Genomic DNA, 27,353 nt, shown 5'->3' with positions numbered 1-27,353 from the left:
AGCACTCATTGTAAACACTTTTTATGAAAAGGGGGGGTTATTTCTTTCTTTACCTCTTGATACATGTGATGAATTGTATCATATTTCCTGCTTAACTAAACTAAGAAAACATAAAAATATGTATATGTTCATAATTGTTTGTGTATTAGCTTTTTTTTCCATTTTGTGATGAATAATTCAAAATCTTTCTTCCATTTCTCTATTTCTGATTTCTGAGTAAACGAATTGTTTGTGTACTTCTTCATGTGATTGTCACACTTCATTTTTAAAAATAAGGAGGTTCTTACCATTTTGTGCATATGAATTTTTAAGGTGAATTGTGAACATGATTGATTGATATTATCACCTTTATTCCAATGGTAAGAATTTGAGCTTTGTAGAATACATTCTTTCATGTGTAATTGATCATAATTTTGCCGCATCTTCTAGAACTTGCGTTATTTCTTGGTTGAATATGCAATTTTACAATTGTCACATATATGATGGAGGCTTTCTTTGATTGTGCCTAGTTAGCCTAAATGAACCATCCATTTGTGCTTGAAAGTCCTAGTTCACCCCCTTTAAGTTTAATATTATTTCCTTGATTTTTCCTTATTACAAGCCTTGATGAAAATCCATTTTAACCATCCAAAGGAAAAGAGGCATATTGAGTCTAATTAATGATAAGTTTAATACTAAGTTTGGGGTGGAGAATAGCAAAGCTATATGAGTTATGATTGCAAAGGAAATAAAAAAAACAAAAGAAAATATGTAGCAAAATGCTGTAGAAAAAGAAAATTAATGAAAAAACTAAAAAGAAAATAGTGAATGAAAGCAAAATAAAAGAATTGGAATTATTTTGCATAAATGTAACAATGCTTTTGACTTGAAAAAATTCTATTTGTTGCATAATTGAAGAATTATTGAAAAATAATGCAGTTCCATGCTAGTTTTAAGTTCACTCATTCAAAATATCTCTTTTCTTTTTGGAATTGCTTGTATTGTTTCCCATTTTGTTCAATACTTACTTTAACCTTCGCCCCATTATAACTTGTAAAAGTCCTCCTGATGTGTGATTGACTATATTTAAGCAGAGGAGATTGAAAATATGGGTAAGCATATTGTAGGGTGAGGTAAAGTTGATGATCTTGAAAGTAAACACTCACCTTAAACACTTATGAGTGAAAGGGAAACACTTTCTTAGGAGTGGTGATGACATCTTTCATTAATTTTCACATGTAGCTTTGTTGTTCATTAGCTCAGATTTGTAAGATTATGCATAAAAAGATTTGTTTAAGTGTAACTTTCATTATGATTGAATGCATGAATGATCTGTTGAAAGGATAATTGGAAAGAATGATGTGGAATGAATAATTCTGTACAAATTGAAAAAATATATATAAGATTTTCATTGTTGTTTTGATGATGGATTGATTGACCCCATTGGTGTGTTCTAGTTTGCTTGAGGACAAGCTAAAAATCGAAGTTTGGGGTGATGGTAAATCCATATTTTACTATATTTTTAAGTAGTTTTCTATGTTATTTTTGACAAAAAAAAATGTAATTTGGAAGGTAAAAATTGCACAAAAATATGTAAATGTTCAATAAAGTCAATTTTTGCCTTTAGTAACTCAAATTGTGTGAATTTAATAGAATTCTAATGAATTTTGTTGATTGAACTAGTTTTGTAGGAGATTCTAAGCTAAGAGTCTTGAGGATAAGGATTCAAGAAGAGAAAAATAGAAGAAAGTGACAAATCTGGACAAAAAGAGTGAAGAATCCAAAGATGTATCTTGAAAGTTATCACTATGGGTGCGTAAAATGACAACTCTAGAGTAGATTTAGCAAAATATAATGAAAGTGTTCACTATTTCTACTCAAAGTGAACACTTCAGAGGCAAAATCTAAGAGAAGGGTTGCACGCTTTGAATACTCAGAGTGAAAACTTCAGAGGAAAAATCCAAGAGAAGGGTTGCGCATAAACACTCTGAATACTCAAAGTGAACATTTTAGAGGCAAAATCCAAGAGAAGGGTTGCATGTAAACACTTTGAATACTCAGAGTAAACACGCACAAGTCTGTTAGAGGGAACACAATTACATGTAGCTACTATCAGCATTGAGAGTGATCACTCTAAGTGCGTAGTTACTATCAGCACTAAAAATGATCATTACAAAGTGCTGTCAGGAAAATACCTTGTGCGTGGTTACTTTCAGCATTGATAGTAACCACGCCAGAAGCATAGGAATTTTATGAAAAGCTAGAAAGTCAGTATTTTTGGAATATTTTTTCTTTTTTTTTCTTCATTTCTACACCCTAAGAGAGTTAGAAAGGAAGATTGTGGGCAACTTTCAAGCTCTATACCTTGAGAAATCAAGCTACGTATTAGATTTATGAAGAATTTCTGCAACTCCTCTTCTTCTACTCTTTCTTTCTCTTTTTCTTTTAAGAACATGCTCTGATTTCTTTTTATTAAGGATTGATAGATCTGATTTTGATATTGTAAATTGATTGTGAATCTAGATTTTAAGATCTTGATTGTATTGAACATTTAATTCTATCTTTAATGCAATTCTTAGATTAGCTATTCAATTGAATTAAACCTAGAGGATTTTCATCAATGAAAGTTGAGTTAATTTCTTAGATTTGAATTAAATGTCAAGGTTATGGAAATCTTAGGGATAAGAATTCATGATCTTGTGATCTCTTAATTTCTCATGCCTAATGCAATGTTTGATTGATTTACACCTAAGGAATTAGGGTAGTTAATTGAATATTAGGATCATTGAGTCAAAAAATTAAACTTTGATTAATCTAGTGAAATTGATCATCAATCCATTAAGTAACTTAAAGTTCAGATCTCATTCAGTTTTGCAATTGATAAATAGGTGAAACCATTCCTAACTTCATTCACACATCACCTCATTTCTAAACTCTGTTTAACTAAACCTTTGCATTTTATTGCACTTTTTACTTCAATTGTTAAATGATTCAAAATCTCTCCAAATTTATTTACCTCAACTAGTTATTGAGTTGTGAAGTAGTAATTGAAAGAACTAATCCCTGAGGACAATACTTGAGATTCAAATGAATTCCAAAATTTATTACTTGTTACAACTACCTAGTACACTTGTTAGTTAGCGTTCTCTAAGCTATGTGACACTCATCCTTTTTAACTTCGTATTCTTTTAAGCTCCATGTCAAGCAACTCTTGTAAATATTATTAAGAGACAATTATACACACACACACACACACACACACACATATATATATATATATATATATATATATTCAGAATTTTATAATGATGTCCCTTAGGTCCTACTTTATCATTAAGATGTGAGTTATCTTTATTTTTCATTGATCATCCTAAGTTACGTTTCAATTCTTTTTAAATGCCTAAAATTTATACAGGTTTTAATTGAATAATATGTCACAAATTCTTCCCAAAAAAAGATTTTGACATTTATTGCAGGTTCATCTCACCCATTATCTTCTTTAATTGTGTGTGTATGTATGAAATATGTGGTTTGAAAGTAATAAATAAGAATATGCAATTTTAATATAAATATTTAAGGTGTTGAATATTTTTTATGACTTATTTAAATATAAATTTTATGAATTTTATCGATACATACTTATTTATATAATTTAATAGCTTATTTGTAATGAGGCTTAATAACTTATCATTGACCTCAATACAAAATAGAACATTAAAAAGACTAATAGGTCAAATCAAATTTTAAAAAGATTAGACTAAACTTAATAAAAATCTAGGATAGATAATAGGTTAGACTTAACTTTTAAAATTATTAAATAAGTTAAACCTATATACGTGAAATCCAACCTATTTCTATTCCTAACAATACAAATAACCAAAAAAAAAAAATTTAAAAATTAATTTTTTTACCTGAATTATATAATTAAAAAACTTAAAATACAAAATTTATAGAATTAATATAAAATAGGTTGACTCTAAAAAATATTTATTTTTTATACACGTCTAAATATAAATATATATATATATATATATAAAATTAGGTTACAAGACTATGTAAGATATGATTAAAAATAAATATTAAGAAATTAAAAATAATAATTTTTTATTAAAAATTATATCATTAAATATTATGAATATATGAATAATATTTAATTATTTTTAATAAAAATTTAATACACACAAATTATTATTATATGATTTTTCTTGTCATTTACTTATTTTTATTATGACATACATTAAAAAAGAAAACACCTCTTTTAAAGAGTTTAGGCCCTTGAATTGTTTTTATTTTGTAAAATTCTGACCCTTTTCTCACACAGGCAATGCGTAGCCCACTCATTAGTCTTTTTTTTTTTTTTAAATTTTTTTTCATTTTTTAAATTAGGAACTGTAAACCCTAATCCTAAAAGTTTACCGTCTTTCATAATCAGTTCGTCACCGTGCCACCGTTTCCGTCCACCAACGGCGCCGCCGTTCTCATCCGCCAGACGAGTCCCGGTGCCTGCTGTTCATTATTGTTCATCAATCTTTCCTTCCCCACGCAAGTTGTTGGAGCAGTACTAGCGGGCTCCTCATGATTTTTACACATTGCAGGTTTGGATTCTATAGATGGCGATTTTTTAGGAGTTGAAAGATTTTCTTTTTTGTTTTTCTTTTTCTATCGGTTTATGAGGTTTTGCAATTTGAAGTGTTCAGTTTTGGTCGCCGGAAATATGACTTTGAATGGTTAATGATGCTCCCGGATTCTTATATGGTAGGGATTTTGTTTGGTTGAGTGGAGTGTTTGATGTTGATCGTTTTTGGATGTTCCCCATATTTGAATGAAAGAAAAAAAATAATTCTGATCCGTTTTGGAATTCCCTGATTCTGTTATGTTTTTTGATTTTAAGTGTAGTGTTGAAAATGAGATATCCTACTTTGAATAATTGTGATTTTATGTTGGGGCGGAATCTCTACCAATATAAGTTTCTACTTCTATTCTGTTTGTTCCCGTTTCCCTAAACCCCTCTTTTCAGAATTCTAGCTCTCAAGAACTGAGTGAAATATTTAATTTCTTCCATTGGAAATGTTTGGGTTGCCATGCTACTTAAGATTGTTTTTTCTGTGTTGTCCTACTACTGCTTATATGTGCGGGTAAGAATGGCTGTATTTTCTAATGTATTTTATGATTCTCCAATTATGACCTAGTTAGTCACCTCATCTTCTTGCCTTGCCTCGTTTTTGCCTTACCCCCTGTACAATTATAAATCACAGAAACAATTGAAAAATCTTTCTGTTTTTCTTGGATAGCTTTTAAGTCCTTCATTCTAGGTGCTATCATGTCATTCTAAAAGAGAGACATATGTGGTAGTCTTTTATTTTATATTACCTATGGTTTTAGTTATTCAGCAATTTCTTACCAGTTACCTCTAAAATCTGTATGGTTGATAGTCGAAATGCTTTTCAGCATTAGCACTGCTACCTGACTTGCTCTCAGCTTGGAGAACTTTGGGCTTTCAATCAATCAATGTTTGTCCATTTTAGTTTGTGGGTAAAATAACTTGGCACTATCACCGGTGCTTGGGTTTCTGATTGGCCATGGCAGATTTTCTGACCTCTACTCACCGAGCTAAGTGGATTTTCTCACCGCAACAGCTGGTACTTCATTTGTTTCTGTCTTTGCTATTATTTGAAGTCATGATTCTCAGTCACATTTGTTCTTCCACTAACAGTTTGGTCTAGTTTTTTTTGCACAAATTCATAACATTGCTATAGAACCAGACACTATTTTTGCAAATTGTGAGGACTGCTGTTTTCAAAATTGAAAAGTGGGTTGGGTTAATAATTTCAGTTTATTAGATGTTATAATTAACTGATTTTATGTAGTTGGTGTATGAGAGGGGCATCAAGGAAATAGGAAATTCTATTTTCCCTTACATTATGTGTACCATTATCCGTTTTCATGTTTTTATACCTATGTCTGTTTTAGGTTGAGAAATATAGAGCTGCTAATCAAAGAGCCAAACAAATTCTAGAGAAGGTATGCAGATTTTACCCCTGCCTTATAGACATAACTGTGGCCTTTGCGGGAGACTGCTTTTCTCTTATTCCTTGCAGGCATAATATTTCATACTATCATTTGAAAGTTTATTATCTGGTTGCTGATAACTATTGATTGTTTTAATAAGTGTGGAGCAACTCTAATGGAAATAGATGTTGATGGTTCATTGTCGTATCCTGAATCCCAGATGACTGCAAAGGACAATGGTAATGTTATTTCTGGAATTTTGGCTCATCTTTTTGTCAATATGTGGATGGCATTCTGTTTTTAATTTTTAATTAATTGTTTTCAAAGTATTTCATTAAGATTTTGTTCCCCTTGATTGTTTGTGTGAATTTCTATTTTCTACTGTTCACAAGGGTAGTATTTTATGTCAGCTGAAAAGCATTCTCGGACAAAACCTCTTAGTGTTGAAGAAGAGCAATGTATAAGAGTATTTTATGAAAACAAGCTACAAGAAGTATGTAAAAATTTCCACTTCCCTCATAAGATACAGGTATGCAAGCTCTTCTCCAGATATTGTAAATGTAATTGTGAAGCTTTTTGTGTTAATGAGATGATTATGGTGGCGATGTTTTCTGTTGTCAACCTTTTGAAATAGTTTATGATATACAGGCAACAGCCCTTATCTATTTTAAAAGATTCTATCTGCAATGGTCAGTGATGGAACATCAACCAAAACATATAATGTAAGATTTGTTTCAGTCTTATGAGGACCTCTAAACTAAGGATGTACTACATTTGTTTTTTTGGGCAATATTAAGTTGGAATAAACTCTTTTGTCATTATAGTGAATTCATGCTTAATTTAGTTGAGGATGTTGGTGTTGGTCAGGATGATTGCACAAGGTGTACTGCTTGTGTGGATTAGTCATAAGCTTTCTCGTTTAATTAATCTTTTTATCCTTTTGAACAAATTACTTATTTTTTATGTTAATGTTTGATTGATTTCCTGTCTAGCTGTCATATACTTCATCAAAGTCAGTGTTGGATTTGCATGTTTTTTTTACTTTTTTAAAAAAATTATTTACTTGTTAACTTCTCAGTAACTCACGTTGAACTTTTTGCACAGGTTGACCTGCATATATGCTGCTTGTAAGATAGAAGAAAATCATGTGTCAGCTGAGGAGCTTGGTAAGGGGATTTCACAGGATCATCAAATGATTCTCAATAATGAGATGATAGTTTATCAGGCATGGATAGACCTCAAATAACAAAGTGATCTATGTCTTTTTGTTTTGTTTTGTTCATCTATGACGTGAAACCCTTGTTTTGCAGAGTTTGGACTTTGATCTTATTGTTTATGCACCCTATCGCTCGGTTGAAGGTTTTATAAATGATATGGAGGTTTGTCTGGTTTGGTCTATGAGTATGATTTGCCTTCTTTCAACATTTTTTAATGATTTTTTTTATGGTGGAAACTGTTATTGTTTGCTTTAACAGGAATTTTGCAATGCTGGTGACGATCAGCTTCAAATGCTCAAGGTACTAATCCTATTTTCCAATCTAATTGTTGAGCATGAGGAGATGGGGATTCTTTTGCCTTATTATTTTATATGTTGGCTATTTCTCTGGTTGATTTGTGGGGTGGGGGGGGGGGGGTGTTAAATCAATTAATTGGGAACTGCACAGCTTGCAATTTCTGTCTAAACTGTAGATGTTCTCCATCCATTTAACTGTGTTTTACTTGAAATATAAATATAATGATTTTAAAAAAAATATAAATATAATGATTTTTTTAAAATTTATATTTCAATTAAATGAAATACTGCCCTCAAAAGTAAAGGATATCAAGTCATTCTTTCTCTCTCTGTCTCTCTCCCCCCCCCTCCCCACACCCACACAAACACAAATAGGGCATATCAAGTGAGAAGTTTTACGGGCTAATCTTGACCATTCAATCTTACATGGATGATCAAGATTTTAATTATTCTTTGTTCGCCTGATATGGGTAAGTGTATATACTTAGTGATTGTTTCCTCTATTCCCTTTTCTCATGGAACAATAATTTTTATCTGTTTAACTGTTGTTCTTCCCTTATTACAAGAAAATTTGTGCATCCTCTTCACTGATGTCATGATGTTTAAATAGCTTCTTGTCCCATGATATATTTTCTCCTAATGTAGACTTTGCAAGATACAGCAAGATTGGAAATTGATAAAATGATGCTCACTGATGCACCACTTTTATTTCCTCCTGGGCAGGTATTCTCAGAGTAATCTGTAAATTTTTGCAACTCCCTCATAGCAGTGTGTTGTTTGTTACAAGTAGCAGCCAAAAACAAATAATCTGTATCACAATTCACAACTTAGACAATATCTGTGTGTGTGTGTGTGTGAAAAATTACAATTTAGGAAATCCTGATGAAAATAAATGAACCAATTTTGAGAAAGAGTGGTCACCAACCATTAATCACTTTATTTAAATTGAATAACCATTTTTAATTTTTAATTTCAGTTGATTGTTCCTAAATTGGAAATATGCTTGCCAGGGTTTTCTAAATCATAAGGATTAAGGAGGAAAAAAATCATGGCTATACTTTTCATAAATGTTGAGTTGCAACAAGACATTTTCTTATCAATGTCCAACTTTGTTTTAAACCTTTTACGTCAAAATCTAACTAAATGTTTGAGTCTTTTGATGCAGTTGGCCTTGGCTGCTTTGCGCAACTCAAATGCACTCGGTAAAGTTATTGACTTTGATAGGTACTTGTTATTGCTTCCCATGTTTCTTTACAATAATTTACTCTGACCCCTCCCCCTCTCCTTTTAATTGGCCTGCTCCGATGTGATCTTGTAGTATATTCTTTGATCTGAATTTATGTTTCTGCTGAGACATTCACCCTTACACTGCTGCTTGCAGTTATCTGAGCAGCATTTTTTCCCGTCAGAATTCCATGCATACAATGTCTGAGCTTTTTGAATCATTGAATGCCATTGATTCTTGGGTAATTTTTTCTCATTCTTTGACTGAATGATTGATGTATAGTTCCAAATCAACACTTTGTATTAGCTGGGAATGCGGTTTTTACATGGACCATTGTGGCCTTGGCAATATGCAGGTTAGAAAATACAAAAGTCCTTCGGAGAAGGAATTGAAGCATATCAACAGAAAACTGAAGTCTTGCTGGGGTCACAGCTCTCATGACGAGTACTTTTTTACCCTTACGTGCCTGTCCTACACATCCAGCCCTTATCCCCACTACCTCAGAAAAATGTTTACAGAGAAAATTTCGTGTTTTATGATAATTTTGGATTGTTTTACAGGGGCAAAAAGCGGGAGAAGAAATCAAAGCACAAGTCCAAAAAGAGTTCAAATGAAGCAACATAACATCTCTTGTCTAGCTATATATTCCTTTCAGTTGAGCTACTTATCTTCTGAATTTTGGATGGCAATTTTTATGTTTCTGTTTGGACATGAAGGATGATCTGTTGTCTATATATTCTCTCATCCTAGATCCAAGAGCGTTAGTGAGTCTGATTTATTGATATTGTTACTACACTTATGGCCCTCAGTTGCTGTTTGTATGATTTGTTTACGCTCAAATGAATTTATTGCCTCAAATAATATGGTGTACGAAAATGCTTCAATTAATACTCTGTGCTCACGTGGTGTTTTGAAGTGTTTTTAATATTTTATTGTTGCAACATTTCACTTCTGGAGATGATCAACAGCTAATTCTTTTTAAACTACAAATCTTTTCTCCCACAGTTCCATTTATGCGAGAAGTTATTGATTATGATAGTCAATCTTTTCCTCCACCACTCTTTAACGATGGATCGATCGTCTGAGGTATCGGTGTACGCTTGAGAATCACAATGTAAGTTACGATCATGAGAACATGGTAGGAGAAGGCGTTAATAAATCCATATGTTAGTACTTGTTTGTATTTCATTAAAATTTAAATGATTTTTTAATCACTTTTTTTCAACTTTGCAATCTATTGGTCCACCTTTGACGTTCAAACCCTAAAATTGTTTTAGCATTTCAAAATACATCCATCTATTGTTTTTCATGTTTTTTTTTTTTTTTTTTTTTCATGTAGTTTTGCTACAGTCATGTAAACCTTCTATTAATTTGACAAAATTAAAGAAAGGTTTCTTATTTTAAAGTGACGTCTGTATATTTTCTATTTAATCGTGTCACATATTAGTACCCCCAAGTGGTTTTTTTTTATGGGACAATAATGTTAAAAGTAGTTCGAAATATTTTAAAGGCGGGTTTTTATTTAACAATCATAACTGCAATTTTGGATGCATTTAGGTATACAAATTTAATTAAGTGTTTAATAAAAAATAATAGAAAAATTTATGACATACATTTAATCATAAAACTTATTAAAATAAGTTAAAAATGACTTATTTTTATAATTTATAACAAAAAAACTGCTTAAATCAAGTTGACATTTTTTTTTTATGATAATTATAAAATATTTTTATAAGTTGTTTGCGAGTATTTAGTCCCTTAATCTTTTGGCTAGTAATAGTTGCATCATTTTCTGGTTAAGCCAATAAATCTCAACAACAATTATAAATCAACAAATCAAACATATATTTAGACCCAAGACTTTCGAATTGACAAAGAGGCTGGTATAAACGATGAAGTTTATCTTATAGCTCGTCACTTCAATTGTTCCAAAATTTTAAAAACACTTCCATCTTTATGAATAATTGATTTCAAGATTTCCAACGTGGCTTATGAGGAAAGAAAAATTAAATGGTATGAAAGTGAAATTACCTATCATTTACCAGTTTTGAATAAGTATCACAAGTCATATTTTTTAATTTTAAAAAGAAGAGAATTATATATTATTTATAATAATAAATATATTAAATTTATGTTAATTTATTATTTTATGCAATTTATTTTGATAAAAAAACTTAAAATATATTTATTTAAAATAAAAAAATTATCCTTTCTTTCACTTCCCTTCAAATTTTTCTGTCACAAATAATCTAGAATAAAGTATATATATAAAAAATCACCTCCATAAATAAAATTAATAGATAAGTTGAATTATTTGAGGTTATATCATTTCTAAATAACGAAGAGGGAGATATTTTTTTATAAGATAAGATTCTTTTGGGTAAATATATAAGATAAGATTATTATCATTATTAGTTTGATCAACTAAGATAAGATTATTTGAATATGGTGTTTTTAGGGCATGGACCAGGAACAAAGCTAAATAATCCATATAACTTATGTAGGGCTAGCTAATAGGCCAGCACAGGCCCAGATAGCCAGCTTGGTGCAACCTAAAATAAAAATCTGGATTGGGCCAGCCTAATGACATTGGGTCCTTCGCCGCTCGACGAATGTTAGTTACCGTTCCCGCACGGTGCAGGCTCGAAAGTTGAACAGAATCCTTCAAAATGGCGTGCTTAGTTTCCACGAGCTTCGTCGTTCCTCTGCGCTTTTCACCAATGCTATCACTAAACAAGGTACTTTCTTTGTGTAGTACACATAACATAACCCAGCTTTGTTCAATTTGGTTCCGCTCAAGTTTTGGCTTTTTAGAGTAAAAATGGAATGGAGTAAAGTACCTTTTCTCATTGCCATAAACCCATTTTGGTTCCACAATGTGCATAAGCATCCACTCTTGTTCCTTGGCTCTAGTAGTGAATTTTATAATATTTTTTCATTTGGCTGTAGGCTAATTCAAACTCAAAGTGCACCAATTATTTATATTTTTTATTCTATATGATATTGTGCAAATGAATAATTATTACTTTTGATTACTTACCAACAGGGACTGCATCAGTTAGATTTTTCTCTGAGTAGATTTTCAAGCAAGGCAACATTTCGTCCAGGTTTTTCTTTTCGACCGCTCGCTTAATAATTACCATCTACTTTGCCGTTAGAAACTTGATTTATAGAACTTTTCACTCTTTTTGCTTTATAAATGTTTTATAACTTTGATTTGATTTTCTATGCCTACGTCGGTTTGGGATAAGATCCTAGCCCTGTTTGTTTTAAATTTATGAAATTAATTCTCTTATTTTTCAATGAAAAAACACATTTTAATGCAAATATGGAGTTCAAATGAATTTCGTCAAACAATTATATTCAAACGTTAAAGATTAATTCAGCAAACCTTAAACCAAATGTGCTCATGGTTTCTTGTTACATTAAGACAAAGTCACAGTTCACAGCCAAGATTGTGGAATTTTCGCCCCAGTAATGAATATAATGTGAAACTGTCAAATATCATTAATCAATATATCAAATTTAAACCTGCAGCCTATTTAATCATTTTTGGGTGTCATGTTGGCTTCTTCGAAGTAAATCCGTGCTGTTAGGGTAGAGCAGCTTCATCCATTTGGTTGGATTAGAGCTTTAAATCTGCATCTTAATTTGGCACTTGCTTTTTGACATGCATCGAAAAGAAATGTCTGTGGGAGGTATTATAAATTTCCAGTTTATGGAGGGAGATCGACCATGAGGAAGAAGAAGAAGAAGGATATAAGAGGATAAAAAGAAAAGCCAAATCTTGTAAATAAAAAGGTGAAGCTCACCTATCTTGTTCTCCCTCAGTCTTAAAAAACAAAGTGGAGAACAGACATATTGCATTTTAAAACCTGCCCATGGTTTAGCTTAGCTTAGATTCTTTGAAATGTACAAAATTACAATGTTCTAAGCTGCAGCCTGGGTTGAAAACTTTCTGCTTGGGAGTATTTTTTCAGAGTTAATTGTATAGTAATATTGCTTATGTCATGGCTGCCTCAGACCAGAATTTACTTCAGATTTCAGAATTATCCATTCTTTGTGGGGTTAATTTTCCCTTCTAGATCTTTGTTGTCTTCTTTCACCCCTGTCCATTAGGAATTTATATGCATTTCAGAAAACATGCATGGGGAGATACGACAATGGATATGAGAAATTATAAGGCAAAACTGAAAGTTAAATGATTTTATCTTGTTAGGTAATGTTTGGTTACACGAGTACAGAAACATGTTGCTAGTATATTCATACATATATCTTTGCTAGCTTCAACTTCAACTTCAGGATTCAAACATATGCAACTTTTTGGAGTTTTATAAAAGGCAGAGTTTTTTGTTTTGAATAATTGCATCACGTTTGTACTATAGCCTTGTTAATCTGACAGCATATACTATATTTGCAGCTCAAAAGATTCTTGGATCTTGCAGTTCAAATAAACGTGTGTTATCCGGGAAAGGAAGCTGCCAACGTTGCTTCATGTCGCACACGAGATTTCTACATGAAACTTGTTCACACAACTTGGATGTAGCTTATTATACTGAGATAGTTATATCTGGTTATTGGGTAGGACCTGATGCTGATGATGGGTGGGGATTTGTGGAAGCTGTAATTAATCAAATGAATTGATCTTATTTGTTTTAGATAAGAGTTGATAGTGCTTCATTCTTATGAAATATGTAAGTGGCTGTGTGGCTCCTCGGTAAGCTGCCTGCGGTTTCTATTCTTCAAAGGCTTCATAAACTAACCAGTCTTTAGGAAAATTGAGAGTATCATGTATAAAAGAATGCTGGAGAGGTATATCTATTAAGGCTTGATAGATGGGTTTTACTCGGCGTGCACTTTTTGATTTGCGCATTATTATAGCCTTTTAGGGATCTTGTCCGAAACTGTAGTTGACTAAGATTGAACTTTGTGAAAACTTGTTTTTCAGATAGGCTACTGAAGTTGACTGAGCTTGTACCTTGTGAAAGTATCTTTACCTCTCCATCTATGCTTCTTTACCACTGAATTTGAATTCGTCTGAGTTCTAGTTGAAGTTTCAACCTTAAGATTGTCAAAATTCATTTTGTGGGCGAGGTTAATGACTCAACATGGCCAATGTTAAGCTGTACTTACAGAACAGAAATGGAGGCAGGGTTAGACCTACGTAACCAAATGAACTTGACAGCGTAAGAGTTAGACATATTTAAAATTTGAGCTTTGCTATATACTCGTACATATCTTATAATTCTCTTTAATATTTTATAAAATGAGTATTAAATAAAATAGTGTAAGCATCTGTTACTTTAAAAATATGAAAAAATTTAATGTATTTTTTATTTAGTAATTAAGAGAATTTTAAAACTAAGAAATTTAAAATTAGGATCTATTAGCAAGAAGTCATGAACAATTTATGAATCTCTAAATTGTTTTCAACTTATACTTCGTATAACTTATTAAAATAAGTCATTTTTTCTTATTTCAATAAGTTTTATTGCTAAACTTATTATATAAATTACTGTTTGGAAAAGAGTTTATCAAATAAGCGTAAATAAATAATTATTCAAACTTACTTTTATTCTTAAAATTTACCAACATGTGTTGCATTAATCCTTAGGTTAATTTCCCTTTGATAGATTTTACCAACATAGGTCATGTTAATCCCTTAGTTAACTTCATTACATTTAACATAATTTTGGAGGTGACATCTTTAGTGACTTAAGTGGCATAAATGGAATGTGTCTGCGTTTGCATTTGAAAACGCAAATTTCCAGTTCTTCATTTGCTTCGCGATTCTCTTTATCACTCTGAGCCAAGAAATCACAATTTGTTCGGCAATGTTTGATAGCTGTAAGTGGCTGTGGAATCGGAATGTTAACTATGTGGAATCAGCGCTCGAATAAAAGCATCTAGCAGGAGTGAGTTGAGTGCAGCTAGTGTTGGAACAAGGTGTCATCATAGTTGGGGTACTACTCCCAAATGTGGGTGTCGAGGAATGCGGTAGTGTACACCTTTGAATTATCAAGTGTTAGGATTGTGTAGTCCAATTTAACTCTCATCTCACTGATTCTTATTTAGTCTCTTATTTAGTATTTTTAAGAGATTTTTCCTTTATTGTTATTGTATAAGTAATACCGTATAATGCTTTTAAACAAACTCTTAGTGAATTAAATAATTTTTTAATGTGATTGTCGCCGTGGATATACATACATTATGTACCGAACCACGAATTCTTGTGTTGCTTTGCTCTCTTTATTCTTCTTCTATTTGCTCCCAACACCAAGAATCCAAATATACCATTCTCTGGGGGAACTACAATACAAGCTGGAAAGATCAATACCTCATTATGTTATCTAGTATTCATCTACAAAATTGCGCCTCTAGCTGAAGTACCGAGTTTTTTTTCACAGGAGAGAGAGCCATATTGTGGGTATTCATTTCTTGTGGCGGGATGACAGTGATGGTAAGAAATGACATTTTCAGCTCTTCTTTTATATGGAAAAAGGTAAAGTCAACAAGTTGGCATTGAATGAGAACAATGCATTTGTTAAGGCGAAATGATATTATGTTTTGAAAATATGTATTAGGTATTTTTCTTTTTTACTTAAGTAATTTCCAATAGCGTTAAATACAAATATTTTATTAAAATAAAATTTTAATTTTAATTAATAAACAACATAAACAGCACCTAAAGAATAACATATAAATTTTATCACTTAGGTGGTTGGTTGGCGTTAAATTTGTATATATTAGGAAATGATGTGGGTGGAAGACATTTCTATAGGGGTAGATAAGGATTTACTAGCATATGGATATGGTGTATTTTTGAAACTTTGGTTTGAGCCATTACTGCAACGTTCTGCTACTCTGGTGGGTATATATGTGTAATTTGTTGAGTATTTTACCATTATTCCCTACGTTTGGAATGCAATTTGAATTTGTACGAAATTTTACACTGTTCTTGGCCTTCTTTGAACATGCTATATTGTCAATGGCATACCATAGGAAGAATAATTTTGTATTTATAATCCTTAATTCCAGCAAAATGTTGTTCCATAATATATAGTTCTACAAAAAAGAAGAAGAAGAAGAAGGTATTCCTACGAATAAATCAAAGGTTTGTTATATTAGATAGATATATATGGATCGAATTCAAGGCAAACTATAACCCCTATGTACGTGGACTTCCATTGATCTGCACTCGTTACAATTCTTGATCAAAACATTAATGCAAAATATATGTGAAAGTGCCGCCACTGAAAGCAACCCCTATATTCATATTCTAAACATTGTTAACTATCTATTTGTGTAGTGTACAAAAAATGAACCTCGTTTACACAACATATGTCCACTGCACATAACCAAAAAGGATATCAAATCCAACAAAAAAATTTGTCTATGATAGTCAGCCAAAAAACTTATATCCTAAACAACCCTTTAAGTCTGCTTTCAGTTCCCTGCACTTCATTAGACCTTACCTAGCATGAGATGTATCAACCAATGATGAGTTGTCCACTGATTGTAGACTTGATTAGGCAGAATGATGTTAAGGTGCAGGGTTTAGGTGTGTATATTCCTTGAAACCTAGTGGCCCCCGTTATAGTAGTGGTATCAGATCTTGTGGCTTATAACCATTATTTGTTTGGATAGAAATGAGGTGGAAAAAAAAAGATGGATGGAGATAGGGTGAAATTAGAGCATTTTTCTTGTTTGTTGAGAATAGAAATGGGAAAGAGAAATAAATAACTATAAGACTCACTGGAAACATTTCACTCCATTGCTACCAAGATTGAAATACGAACATTATCAAGACAAAATTCTGGACCAATTTTCCTTCTTTCCGAACCCAATAATTGCTCAATGCTCGCCGTTTTTTCGTTCCCTTCTAAAGAAGGCAAATACCTATCAACCAAAAAAAGAAGACGACAAATACCCACCACCACCTGATAATAAGGGTTCATTCATCTTAAATAGTTAAATCCTAAACACTAAATCTTGATGATAATTAAGGGATTATTGACCGAAAACTATGGATGGAGAAGGCCTCTCAATGTATGTCAAAATTCATAAACCAATCGTGTTTAACAAAATGAGATAATAATATTAAGTGAAAATAACTAACAAGTAGGGGTCTGGGGACTTGGTTTCTTGTTATTAAGGTCTTGCTCTTTTTTTTTAATTTGTAAGTTTTTCTTGTTTCATAGTTTTTGCCACTCTAATTATTTTTCTTGGAGTATGATCAACGTTAAATTTTGTTTAAAGTTAAAGTGGTTACTTAAAAATATCACATAATTTTTAAAAAACTCACTTAAATAATGTGTTTTAATTATAATTATGCATCTAATGGTTTAAATTTATCCTTCTCATATTATGTTAAATAATTTTTACTTTCCGTTATTTTTTTTCTGTATATAAAAATCAAGATGCTTTTCGTTTTGTTCTATTTCACTAACTAACTTATTGTTTTGGTGACCGAAAAGAGATATATGATATAAATATTATATAATAGAGCTTGAGTTAACTTTTTTTTGGAAGCAAGTATTTAACGTTAATAAAAATTAATAAGTTAAAACAATTTTATAAATATATCTTTTTATAGAGAAATTGAAAGGATCCAGATGTATTATTTGTATATATAATTTTACAAATTATTAAAAAATTGTGTGAGTTGATTTTTGGAAGTTAAGAAAAGAGTTATGCAATAATTATTTTTATTTGAGAATTTTTAGATGAGAATTTAAGGTTTTATAAACTTTTTCAAAACTCATTTAATTATATGTTTTTAACCGTCCTTTTCTCTTCCCTTTCTTACTTTTTAAACTCTTCATCATTCTCTCTCACACACACATTTATCATTCTCAAAACACAAACGCCACTTTTTACTTTTCATAAGAGTATATATCTTATCGCATACTGTACTGTACACTTATATAGCGAACAGAAGAGTCTTTGAATTTGTTTATAATCTATAAGCTTATACAATTGGCACTGTTTTGGATCTGCGCTTAATTTGTCATGCTGTAGCGGAGGGAGAATGCAAACACGTGAATCTTGTCCAAATCATCATCTCCCTTTATTATAATCTTCACTTTTTGTAAGTTTCAGTAATCTCTTCACTCTTATTGATGTTTACATTGTACGATTTGAGTTTGAGTGTAGCCAAATAACCATGGCAGAGCCCTAATTCATTAGATCGAGTTCACCTTTTTGTCCGATTTTATCTATTTTGATCTCATAGTAATCGATCAGTGCTCAGTTATATATCCTTCGCGTAATTTATTTAACGAATCTAAGATTAGAATGTAGAATGAATCTAATATTTCAATTCAAAACAATATATTCTTAAAAATTTGATGAAAATCATATGCAGAGATTGCATGAAAAAGGTCACCAGAAATCACGGTTACTAAATATAGGCTTGTATTAACCGATGCAGCTGTTCTTCCTCTGCGCGCGTCTCGCATTCTATGCTGAGGCTTGTATTTGCGTTTGGCTTAAAAGAGTAAATGATTTCAACAGTGGCTAAGCCTAAGGAGAGATTAGTTGCCAGTTTTCAATCCTAAATATATTTGCTTCTTCTTCTAAGTATTTAGAAATAAGGGTTTCTTTTCCCTCTATTTAATCAAGCAAATAGTCTGATTGAGAGAATAGAAACCTTAACTTAAAATCCATTTATAATAATCTAGATTCAGGAAATTGAGCAGTTAATAACTGATTTGGAGAGAATCAAGATTAAATTGATTTGTACAACAGTGAAGTCCAAATTTTATGTCTTCTCTCTAATTTCTTATTTCTTTGTTATTTATATATATTATTAACTTTCTGGCAGTCTCTTCTTATGGTTCAAAAATCTGGTGTTCATGTTTTTATTTTGTCTAGTCCTGCTGCTTGAGTGGTTTGTATTTGTTTGTTTTGCCCCTTGCTAATCAATGCTGTGAACATTTTTAATTAAACACTTTTTTGGTGAGCTTTTAACTAAACATTTAGTTATATAATCTGGATTAATTCCATTTCTTGGTTGGAATTTTATTACATTTGATTTGATTTGTATTTTATTTTTAAAGTTAATTTTTGTTTTTTAATTAATACAGAAATATTAGATTATTTTCTATTTTGAAGATGCCGTGAATTAAACGGTAATAATTTCTTTTATAATTTCCTTTACAAAGTATTAAAAATAAGGAACAAAATAATCAAAGTTACAATTTTTTGCAAATATTAGTGCAACGATATCAAGTAAAAATAAATAAAAATCAAACGCTAATGCATTTTGGGTCTGACAGTTCCAGGCCATTTCCTTTTTCTGCATAGAAAGAAAGAAACAACGCAGCATAATTGCTTCCACATCTCATGCCGTTCAGAGTAGAACTTGAAGCGATGTTTAATGATATTTGGGTGCTAATATTCTCTTCATCTATCATTTTACATTTATATTCGACCTCCTTTCTTTGGAAATTGCTTTTTTTTTTTCATCCGATTGAGCTAGCAAGTTTTTTTGAGTAGCACATTTATTACTGTTAAGTTTGATTGATATTATGTATTAGTTTGGTATCTGCGAAAAAAGGTTATTCAAATCTACTTGTGTGAAGCCTAAAATTGTGTTTGGATGAAGTAATAAAAATTTTAGAGATTTTAAAATTTTAAAAATTTAAAAATTTAAATTATATCATTTTAATTTGTATAATTTTAAAATATTTTGTTTGAATAGAATAGTTGATTTTCTTTTATTTTAAATATTTTTATCTGGATAAAGTAATTTAGTTACTTACATTCTTTTAAAAAAGGTAAAATTAATTAAAAACATAAAATTTAAATTATTAAGTTAACTACAACTAAATAAAAATATGAGTAGAACACACAATAAATAAAAAAAGAATTATAAATTCTCACTTTTTTTTATTAGAATTTGAAATTCTTTAATTTTAATCTATTAAAAATCTCTAAAATTTTAAATTCTTTAAAATTAAGTATCCAAATAATAAATTTTAACTCAAAATTATATTTTTTTAAAAATAAATTATTTAGTTAAAATATCTCGTTTACGTTCACTTTAAAATGTAATAGGCAGACAGAGGTGGATGTTAAGATGCTAGCTGAAAAAGTAATGATGGGCAGTCATATGATTCAAGATAGACACAGATAATTTGGTGGTAAAGTTATGACCAAACTCGCTTTTTAAAGTTATGACCAGCTTATTAACTGAGCTAATTAATTTTTATTCTAAAAGCTTAAATCATAAAACATATAACTCAACTATAATTAGACACTTGCTCGCTGTCGATCCATAATCATCAGTTCCCAATGGTTTCTCTAAGTCTGAAATAATTCGGAAAAGAACCGTGGAAAAAAAAGGCTAACTACCAAGAAATGGATAATGAAATTTCGATTAATCCAGTGGGCTCGTAGTATGTATATAGTCTGTTCAATAAATATCTGATATTTTTTTCTTATCCACAGCAATGATTAGATGTTTTAAGAACTGATTAGTACTGTTCATGTAACAAAAGAATCAGCACGAACAATATATCATAACGTGAAAAAATGACTAGAGCTGAAGATTTCATTTCTACAGATGGGGGAAGATCGGTGGAAGAGAAGGTACATTCGGAATCAGGGTTGAAATGCCATTTTGGTGATGGAAATTTAAGAAGTTTCATAGAACAAAACAATTAACTCATGCATATGAGAAGCTTTCAGCTTGAAAGTTTGGTGTAAACTAATTAATGTGTTAATGAAATGACCATAAGAATTTATAACTTGGACTGATTTACTATCATGTCATGTTATAGAATCTAATTTTCAGAGTTTCTGCATGGAAAAGTGCCACCACAGTTACAAGCATTCACTAAATTCCACAAAATTAATATTAAATTTGAAGATGAACAGTTATTGTAAGTAACAAAAAGATTGCAGCCCCTAGAAAAAGTGCTCCAAGAAAATCGTTATTTGTGTAGAATATGTGCTCCACTTTTTGTGTTGAGGTTCTGCAACTTATATGGACAACAGCCCATGATCCTGAAAAAAAGGCACATCTAACGCGGTTTGCCATATTGGTTGATAATTGCCACTCTCCACTCCCTCGAAAGGAATGCTTTGTGCAGGCAGCAATATTTTGATTGATTGCAAGCAAAGGCAAAATAATTAATATAATCAGAAGTTTATGCAAGGCTGTATGTACGTACGTCGTCCCAAGTTATATACACATACATGTTGTGCTTAAATATTACTTTTTTATTATTTAAATTTTTGTTATTGATATTTGACCAGACTTGTTTAAATTTAAAACAATAACTTACAAGAAAAGATTAATTTGAACTAACAAATTAGTTTTTTAAATTTGATGAAAGGCTGCTTACACAAAATATATATTTAGTGAAATTTATCTAAAAGTAAAGGTGAAATTTGATCGATCATAGTGAGGAAGTCAAAATAATTAATATTTTTAAGGTCATGAAACATGTATTGTTTATCTGCAATAAATTTATTATTCATTTTTTTTTTTGAATTTGTATCATTGATTTTTGAGCTTTAACTGCTTAAATTTAAAACAATAAACCATAAACAAATGTCATCACAATACCGCAATACATGTGTATGAAAAATTATGAGGTTTTGAGGTTCAAAAAGTTTTGTTCAAAAACCATAAACAAATTTCTTAATTTATCAAGAGAATTTACTAATAAAAAATTTATATACTTAATAAATGTTTTACTTTTGTTTTAAGGAGCCATAATTCCTCTCCGCTATTACAATGCTCTGCCCTTAGCTGGCACGTTATGAATCCCAATACCGCAATTTCGTGGTCGGAGCTAATGGGAACACTGTTCATTTCAAAGTGTTCAACTGTGCAAATCTTCCATGATTTATAATCCGTTACTAATTTTGATGTATGCAGTTATTCTATCAAGAAATTAAACCATATTTTCATTATGGTAGTACATAAATATAGCTTGTCTTGTGATGGGTTTACTGTTTTCAAAGTAATTAGGCCAACTATCCATCATTGCATTGGCAAGGATGGTTCAAAAAGTTTTGTGATTTCTGGACGACCTTCAAAATATTAATTCTAAACCGATATAAATTCTTTGGTTTTGAGGTTTTCATCCGTTACAGTGTCAAATGTAAATAATTAAAATTCCACGATCCTTCTAATATATATATTACTTCTTCCTCATCAGAATTTATCAGTTAATGCTGGAGAAGTTTGTTCTGTACAAGACCTCAGAACTCACGATGCTAGTGTATGCATATGTGTCAGAGAGTATATATAAGCCATTAAGGTAATAGTTGAGAAGTGGTCCCAAGGGTTTGTAACAATCTCAGGCCATATCCATACTGAAACCCTAATTCCGATCCGACAGAAGTTCAAAGTGAGAAGGACTTTGCTGTCAACTTTAATGGGACTTAGTTCATTTGAAATATAGTAGAATTCAGGCATGCCTGAGATATGATTCGATTTTCACGGTTAATTATGCACATTTAAAGCAACGAGATTGTGGTCCCCGGTTCTAGGGTTAGAAAACCAAAACCTAGTACATGTATGTGCCAGTTTATTTTAGGACCTTTTACTGTTGCTGACTAAAAGTTTATTTGCATTTGGTTGTAAGCTTAATATTGTTCTTCGCTGTTAAACCCTCATTATGGCAAATGCTATACTAACTGCATGATGTATAATTAGATAAAGAGAAATTGAGAGATCTGTCACAGGCATAATTGATCAACTCATCAATCAACTTTTTCTTTCCATACTAGATGTGTATTTTAATGGAGGGAAGGCTTGGTCATGAGGATTTTGAGCACTAAACTTGTTTTCTGTATAAACAGTTTACTAGCGTTCTAAATTATAGTGATTGACTCAAGATGCAGGACAATAAATTACATCACTACGTAGGGAAGTTGTAGTTCTGGAGCATATGAATGGTTGAAGGAATCCCCGGATCAATATGCCAGATTAGAGAGAAGAAATTTCTAGTGCAGTAGTGCTAAAATACAAGAAAAGGAACCATAAAAAGAACTAGAAAAAGGATGAGAAAATCAGTTTCATTACGAGTTGACTTGTCCTTTCAATTCATTTCAAAACTTCGCTGGATTTGGACTGTATAAGCTGGATTTAAAAAGTAAATTCATTAATGATATGTCTTAGAAAAATTTTCCTCTTAGTCTTGAACATGACGATCATATTTTTCCAAGGATAACAAGAAATCTACTTTCCAATCTTCATAATAACATCATGGCAAATGAACTCAATATTTCAATATGATGCAAATACCTGATAAAAATACCTGTGCAAATTAACACAAGATGAATCAGATCTATTTTATCAATGAACCACTGCTACTAATCATAGAAAATTGAGAGCTGCAGGAATTAATTGGGTAGTCTTTAATAGATATACAACATTAGAGAAGCTCAATACAATGGGACACTATTTAAAAGATAACTTAAAAAGGGAGTCCCCTTAATTATTTGACAGGATGTATATATAGTTGCAAATTACCTCACAATATCCAACAAAATTAGAAACCTTCTTTGTGTTGTACCATGTTTGATCTTCAGAAAGACAAACTATATGTTGATCTAGAAAGATTTGCAGGAGGGTTTCCAACTTGTTAGTAACCCTACAGATCGATTTGAGTTTGCTGCTCAAGTTGTGTGGTTGTTTTTGTTGGTAATCCTTCATGATTTTCTTTGGTGCTATCGAGCCTGTTCTTAGTCATTTTCTCCCTTTCAAGTTGCCTGTATTTATGCAAGTACCTTCCTATAGCCTCAGCATAGTTGTCAAACCCTAAGGAACTTAGAGCCCAACAGATGTCATCTCCATTAACGGTCTTGCGATTCTCCTTATGACACTTGTCAGATGCTTCACCAGTCACAAAACTTATGAACTCTGTCACACACTCTTGCATTAGTTGTTTCCCTTCTTTGGAGATCTTTGCACTTGGAGGGAGAATTTGTTTCATGATTCTACCCACATTTGCAATGGGCAATGCTCTATCTTGCTCATCCACCATTTTCTAAAGTCAAATAACAAACTATTTTCTTAGAGATTTTGATTATACACACCTGTTTTAAATAGACTATCTGATTACACATGTGTGTGTAAGTGAATGTGTAATTTTGTGAAACACGATTCGAATGTCACATGTGAAAATGTTGGTATGTTTATTGTGATGCTAAACATTAATAGATCATATCTAAGTTCTCCCTTTTTATAAAGACATGACAATAAATCATGCTATAAGAGAAAAAATTGCAATAAAAATATGAATTGATTTAACATAAGTGATGATGAGTTTTTCAATCTGACAATATATAATCCGTCTTAACTACTGTGTTTTTCAAAAAATGAATTTATTTAAATTTTAAGAAATTAGTAATATTAGTTATAGTTGAAGTATAACAATAACCTAATTTCTCAAATTTTTTCTTTTTTTCGAAATGGCTAAAATTTAAGACATAATTTTTAACTTTTTTCATAAATACAAGCACACAACGTATTCTACTGAAAAAAAAAAGACATCAATGTGTTAGATTAAGGGTATTTATATTATGCTACTTCCTCTCCCTATTAACATTAATTTTGTTTCGTGTCGTATAACACATCAAAACATAATTAGGTTCTATTAGAGATAATTTATTTTTGTACAGCTTATTTGAACTTATTTTAATTCATATTCATAAGCACTTATGTTATTATTTGGATAAATTCATATAAAATATTTATGTTTTTCTCAAAAGTTGATTTAAATTTATTTTAATAAGTTATTTAGAGGAATTAATTTTTAGTGTTTATGAACTTTTTCACTCATACTCTTATCGATTTTAATCTATCACTCTTTTTTTTTTTCGTTTTTAGACACACAAAGGAACTTCTACATTGCTTTTCAGTCCTACCTTTAGAATGACTTGCAACATGTCGTGCGTTTACATTTTTATCCTTCCTAGGCCTATTATTTATAGCACGTTATAAATATTTTGTCAATCGTTACTATTTTTTTATTCATTTGCTTTTTCACTTGTATACATGAAAAAGAAAGTTTTATTCTAAATTACAGGTAATATTATTTATTGTTTTCTTTGTTTCTTATTAATCATTTTATGAATATAATACACATTAAAAATATAATCAATATTTTTGTTTGCATTAAAATCTTTTTAATATGATATTTGTTATTATTATCTTTCTCATTTATAATAAGTATTTAAGTGTTAAGTATTCAATTCATTCTTAGAAATTTTAAATGTTTTAAAATTATAAATATGCGAATGGTGGGTAATTTTTAAAATTTTTCATCGTAGTCACTAGTCTAATGATACTCATTATGTTTAATTTGTTTTCAAGTTTATTTTAGTCATTGTTTGATTTTAAAATTTTTCACTTTTGTTTTTTAAATATAAGTTTATATATAAAGATGCGTATCCAAACAATTTTTTTATATAAGTAATTTTTAAAGTATATATTTAAATACAAATAGCCCTTGAATTTAAATACTTACAACTTAAGTTTTTATATCATAAAAATTTATTAAATAAGTGCTTAATTAAATTATTTATTTAAATAGAGCTTAAGAGATATAACAACAACAATAATAATAATAATTAATGGCGTATATATGTGGCGGTTTTTCTGAGGAAATCCACTTAAAAATGTGGAACTTGCCATCTCCTTTCTATTTTGGGTTGGAATAAAGGTGAGTAGAAGATTATAAATCATATGTTATACACATGTGGCCGGAACTACTATTGAAGAATTTCAGTTTTAGAATCGAAGGCTTATTAATTAAGGTTTGGTCCCCACTGCCATTCCACTTATATCCATATAATAATAAACACATACACCAATGCCCTTAATTTAATTATTGGATAATATTATAATCTTATTATTCGTACTGCTCACATAAGTGGAGCACATTTGTGCATTTTCATGTTCTGAGACAGATCCGACCTAAACAAACCTATAAAGAAGTCTCTAATACCATAATGTTTTATCACATAGCTCTTACTTTAGGTTAAATTATGTTTTTGACAATCTTTTGTGGCAATAGCATTTCTTCTTTTATAAATTCGAATTCGTTAGGTTTTAATTTTTTTATAAAATTCCAGAACTCTTTCTAACTTTCATATTGGATAAGTCAATAAAACCTAATTGATGCTTAGATTCTCAACATTATGATTCCTATATGAAAAGTTTCGAATACATCTCATTATTTTAATACGAAATTATTAAGAATGCAATATGGTATGCTTAGACGCATAAAATAGTAAATGGACCGCTTATACGTAAAGATGTTAGGGTCAATTATATATATTTTCATGTTTCTTATAGTGGTTTTGTGATCTTTTATTATTACTATTATTTATGAAAATTGAAGTTGATTCGCCTGAGGGTTTTGTCGGCATTAGTGATAATATGTGTTTCTATATCTGTACACGTTGGACATTTTTTCAACCTTATGGCATGATAGATTGGCATATTAATGTAGTTAAAAGTTAGTAGAATATGTATGTGGCTTGATTTCTGATATCAAATTATCAATTATATGGTAAAATTATTCAGGCTAAAATAACTAGAACTTACTTTCCTTCTATACAGAGAACCTTTAACGTGTGTATGTTGATATTTGTGAAATTATCAGTTCTAACAAAATTAAAGAAGGAAATATTTTTACATTTATTGATAATTATTTTACGTATATATCTATGTTTATATGATGAAATCAAAAGATTGTGTCTTTGATGTATCGAGTATGTTATCAAGTCGTAGTAGAAAACCAAAAAATTAATGAAAAAAATTTAAGATTCTTAGAAGTAACACACAGAAGGAGGATGTTTTTCTATTAAATTTTCTAGCTACTGTGAGAAGCATAGTGCACTAATTATTGGTGCATCTTATACCGCATAACAAAGTGGTTTGGTAAAAAGAAAGAATAAAACACTATTTGATATGGTAAATGCAATGATATCAAATAATGTCAGATTAACTTATTTATAAATATGTTAGAATAAGCATCGATTGTATGTCATGTAGCTAGGGAACGTATTAAACCACCGGCAATCTTGCGTTGATGGCTTAATTTGGACCTAATGATGTCAATTTTAAAAATATAAATTAAATAAATAAAAAATTAATTTACTGACTAATTAAAATAAGTAGGCTAAATCCTAAAGGTAGTTTAGAAGTGCGATCAGTCAAGGCTTAGGCTTGAAAGGGGCCCAAAGTAAAATCTGCATTTTGCTTTCATGTGGAAAAAAATTTATAACTTTTAATTGCAGTTTGTAGTTAGAAAAATAGAAAAATGAAAAAGACCTTTCAATTTTTTGCATCTCACTTGCTATAAATGTAGTTAACTTCTTAACTTCTCTAAACTCAAAACTTCATTTAATTCTCAAATTCCATTCTTCTTAGCATTAAAACTCATGGAGAATTTTAGTTTTTTTCAAAAATTAAACAGTTCTTGAGTTTGTCAAATCTATAGATTGCTATCCAAATATTTTAATTACTTATAGATTTATTTTTTTACAGTCTCAAAAACTATAGTATTAGCTGAAAGAATCTTTTTAAAGTTAAAGTTGATCAAAACCTATTTAAAGTCATCAATGTCACAAGAACGGTTGAATAATCTTATAATT

At 30.5% G+C, this 27,353-nt stretch overlaps 3 protein-coding genes across 3 annotated transcripts; 2 read left to right on the top strand and 1 right to left on the bottom strand.

The window, feature by feature from the left end:
* The first annotated feature begins 4,294 nt into the window (after nucleotides 1-4,294).
* On the top strand, nucleotides 4,295-9,664 carry LOC113872054 (cyclin-H1-1). The gene is made up of 14 exons (XM_027509273.1): nucleotides 4,295-4,574; nucleotides 5,428-5,618; nucleotides 5,950-6,000; nucleotides 6,149-6,227; nucleotides 6,399-6,517; nucleotides 6,637-6,710; nucleotides 7,093-7,213; nucleotides 7,299-7,367; nucleotides 7,464-7,505; nucleotides 8,147-8,224; nucleotides 8,667-8,725; nucleotides 8,883-8,967; nucleotides 9,082-9,170; nucleotides 9,287-9,664. Exons 2-14 carry the CDS (start codon nucleotides 5,559-5,561, stop codon nucleotides 9,348-9,350), a joined length of 990 nt encoding a protein of 329 aa, XP_027365074.1. The 5' UTR covers nucleotides 4,295-4,574; nucleotides 5,428-5,558; the 3' UTR covers nucleotides 9,351-9,664.
* Nucleotides 9,665-11,357: 1,693 nt separating this feature from the next.
* On the top strand, nucleotides 11,358-13,509 carry LOC113872055. Its single transcript, XM_027509275.1, has 3 exons — nucleotides 11,358-11,464; nucleotides 11,773-11,833; nucleotides 13,147-13,509. The coding sequence occupies exons 1-3, from the start codon at nucleotides 11,396-11,398 to the stop codon at nucleotides 13,368-13,370; spliced, it is 354 nt and encodes a 117-aa protein (XP_027365076.1). The 5' UTR covers nucleotides 11,358-11,395; the 3' UTR covers nucleotides 13,371-13,509.
* A 9,832-nt stretch (nucleotides 13,510-23,341) lies between these two features.
* Nucleotides 23,342-23,734, bottom strand: LOC113871639 (nuclear transcription factor Y subunit B-4-like). Its single transcript, XM_027508737.1, has one exon. The coding sequence runs from the start codon at nucleotides 23,732-23,734 to the stop codon at nucleotides 23,342-23,344; it is 393 nt and encodes a 130-aa protein (XP_027364538.1).
* Between the last annotated feature and the right edge of the window lie 3,619 nt (nucleotides 23,735-27,353).

This window comes from Abrus precatorius, unplaced genomic scaffold (genome assembly GCF_003935025.1).
Source record: "Abrus precatorius isolate BTA unplaced genomic scaffold, Abrus_2018 Scaffold7, whole genome shotgun sequence".
Classification (NCBI taxonomy): domain Eukaryota; kingdom Viridiplantae; phylum Streptophyta; class Magnoliopsida; order Fabales; family Fabaceae; genus Abrus; species Abrus precatorius.
This window is presented reverse-complemented; position numbering and strand designations above follow the sequence as displayed.

Excerpts from the sequence above, each read along its gene's own strand:
- LOC113871639 (XM_027508737.1), bottom strand. The coding sequence starts at position 23,734 with ATGGTGGATGAGCAAGATAGAGCATTGCCCATTGCAAATGTGGGTAGA.
- LOC113872054 (XM_027509273.1), top strand. The coding sequence starts at position 5,559 with ATGGCAGATTTTCTGACCTCTACTCACCGAGCTAAGTGGATTTTCTCA. Across the intron at positions 7,214-7,298 it reads ATGAGATGATAGTTTATCAG|AGTTTGGACTTTGATCTTAT; the intron begins GCATGGATAGAC and ends CTTGTTTTGCAG. Across the intron at positions 7,368-7,463 it reads GTTTTATAAATGATATGGAG|GAATTTTGCAATGCTGGTGA; the intron begins GTTTGTCTGGTT and ends TTGCTTTAACAG.
- LOC113872055 (XM_027509275.1), top strand. The coding sequence starts at position 11,396 with ATGGCGTGCTTAGTTTCCACGAGCTTCGTCGTTCCTCTGCGCTTTTCA. Across the intron at positions 11,465-11,772 it reads CAATGCTATCACTAAACAAG|GGACTGCATCAGTTAGATTT; the intron begins GTACTTTCTTTG and ends ACTTACCAACAG. Across the intron at positions 11,834-13,146 it reads CAAGGCAACATTTCGTCCAG|CTCAAAAGATTCTTGGATCT; the intron begins GTTTTTCTTTTC and ends CTATATTTGCAG.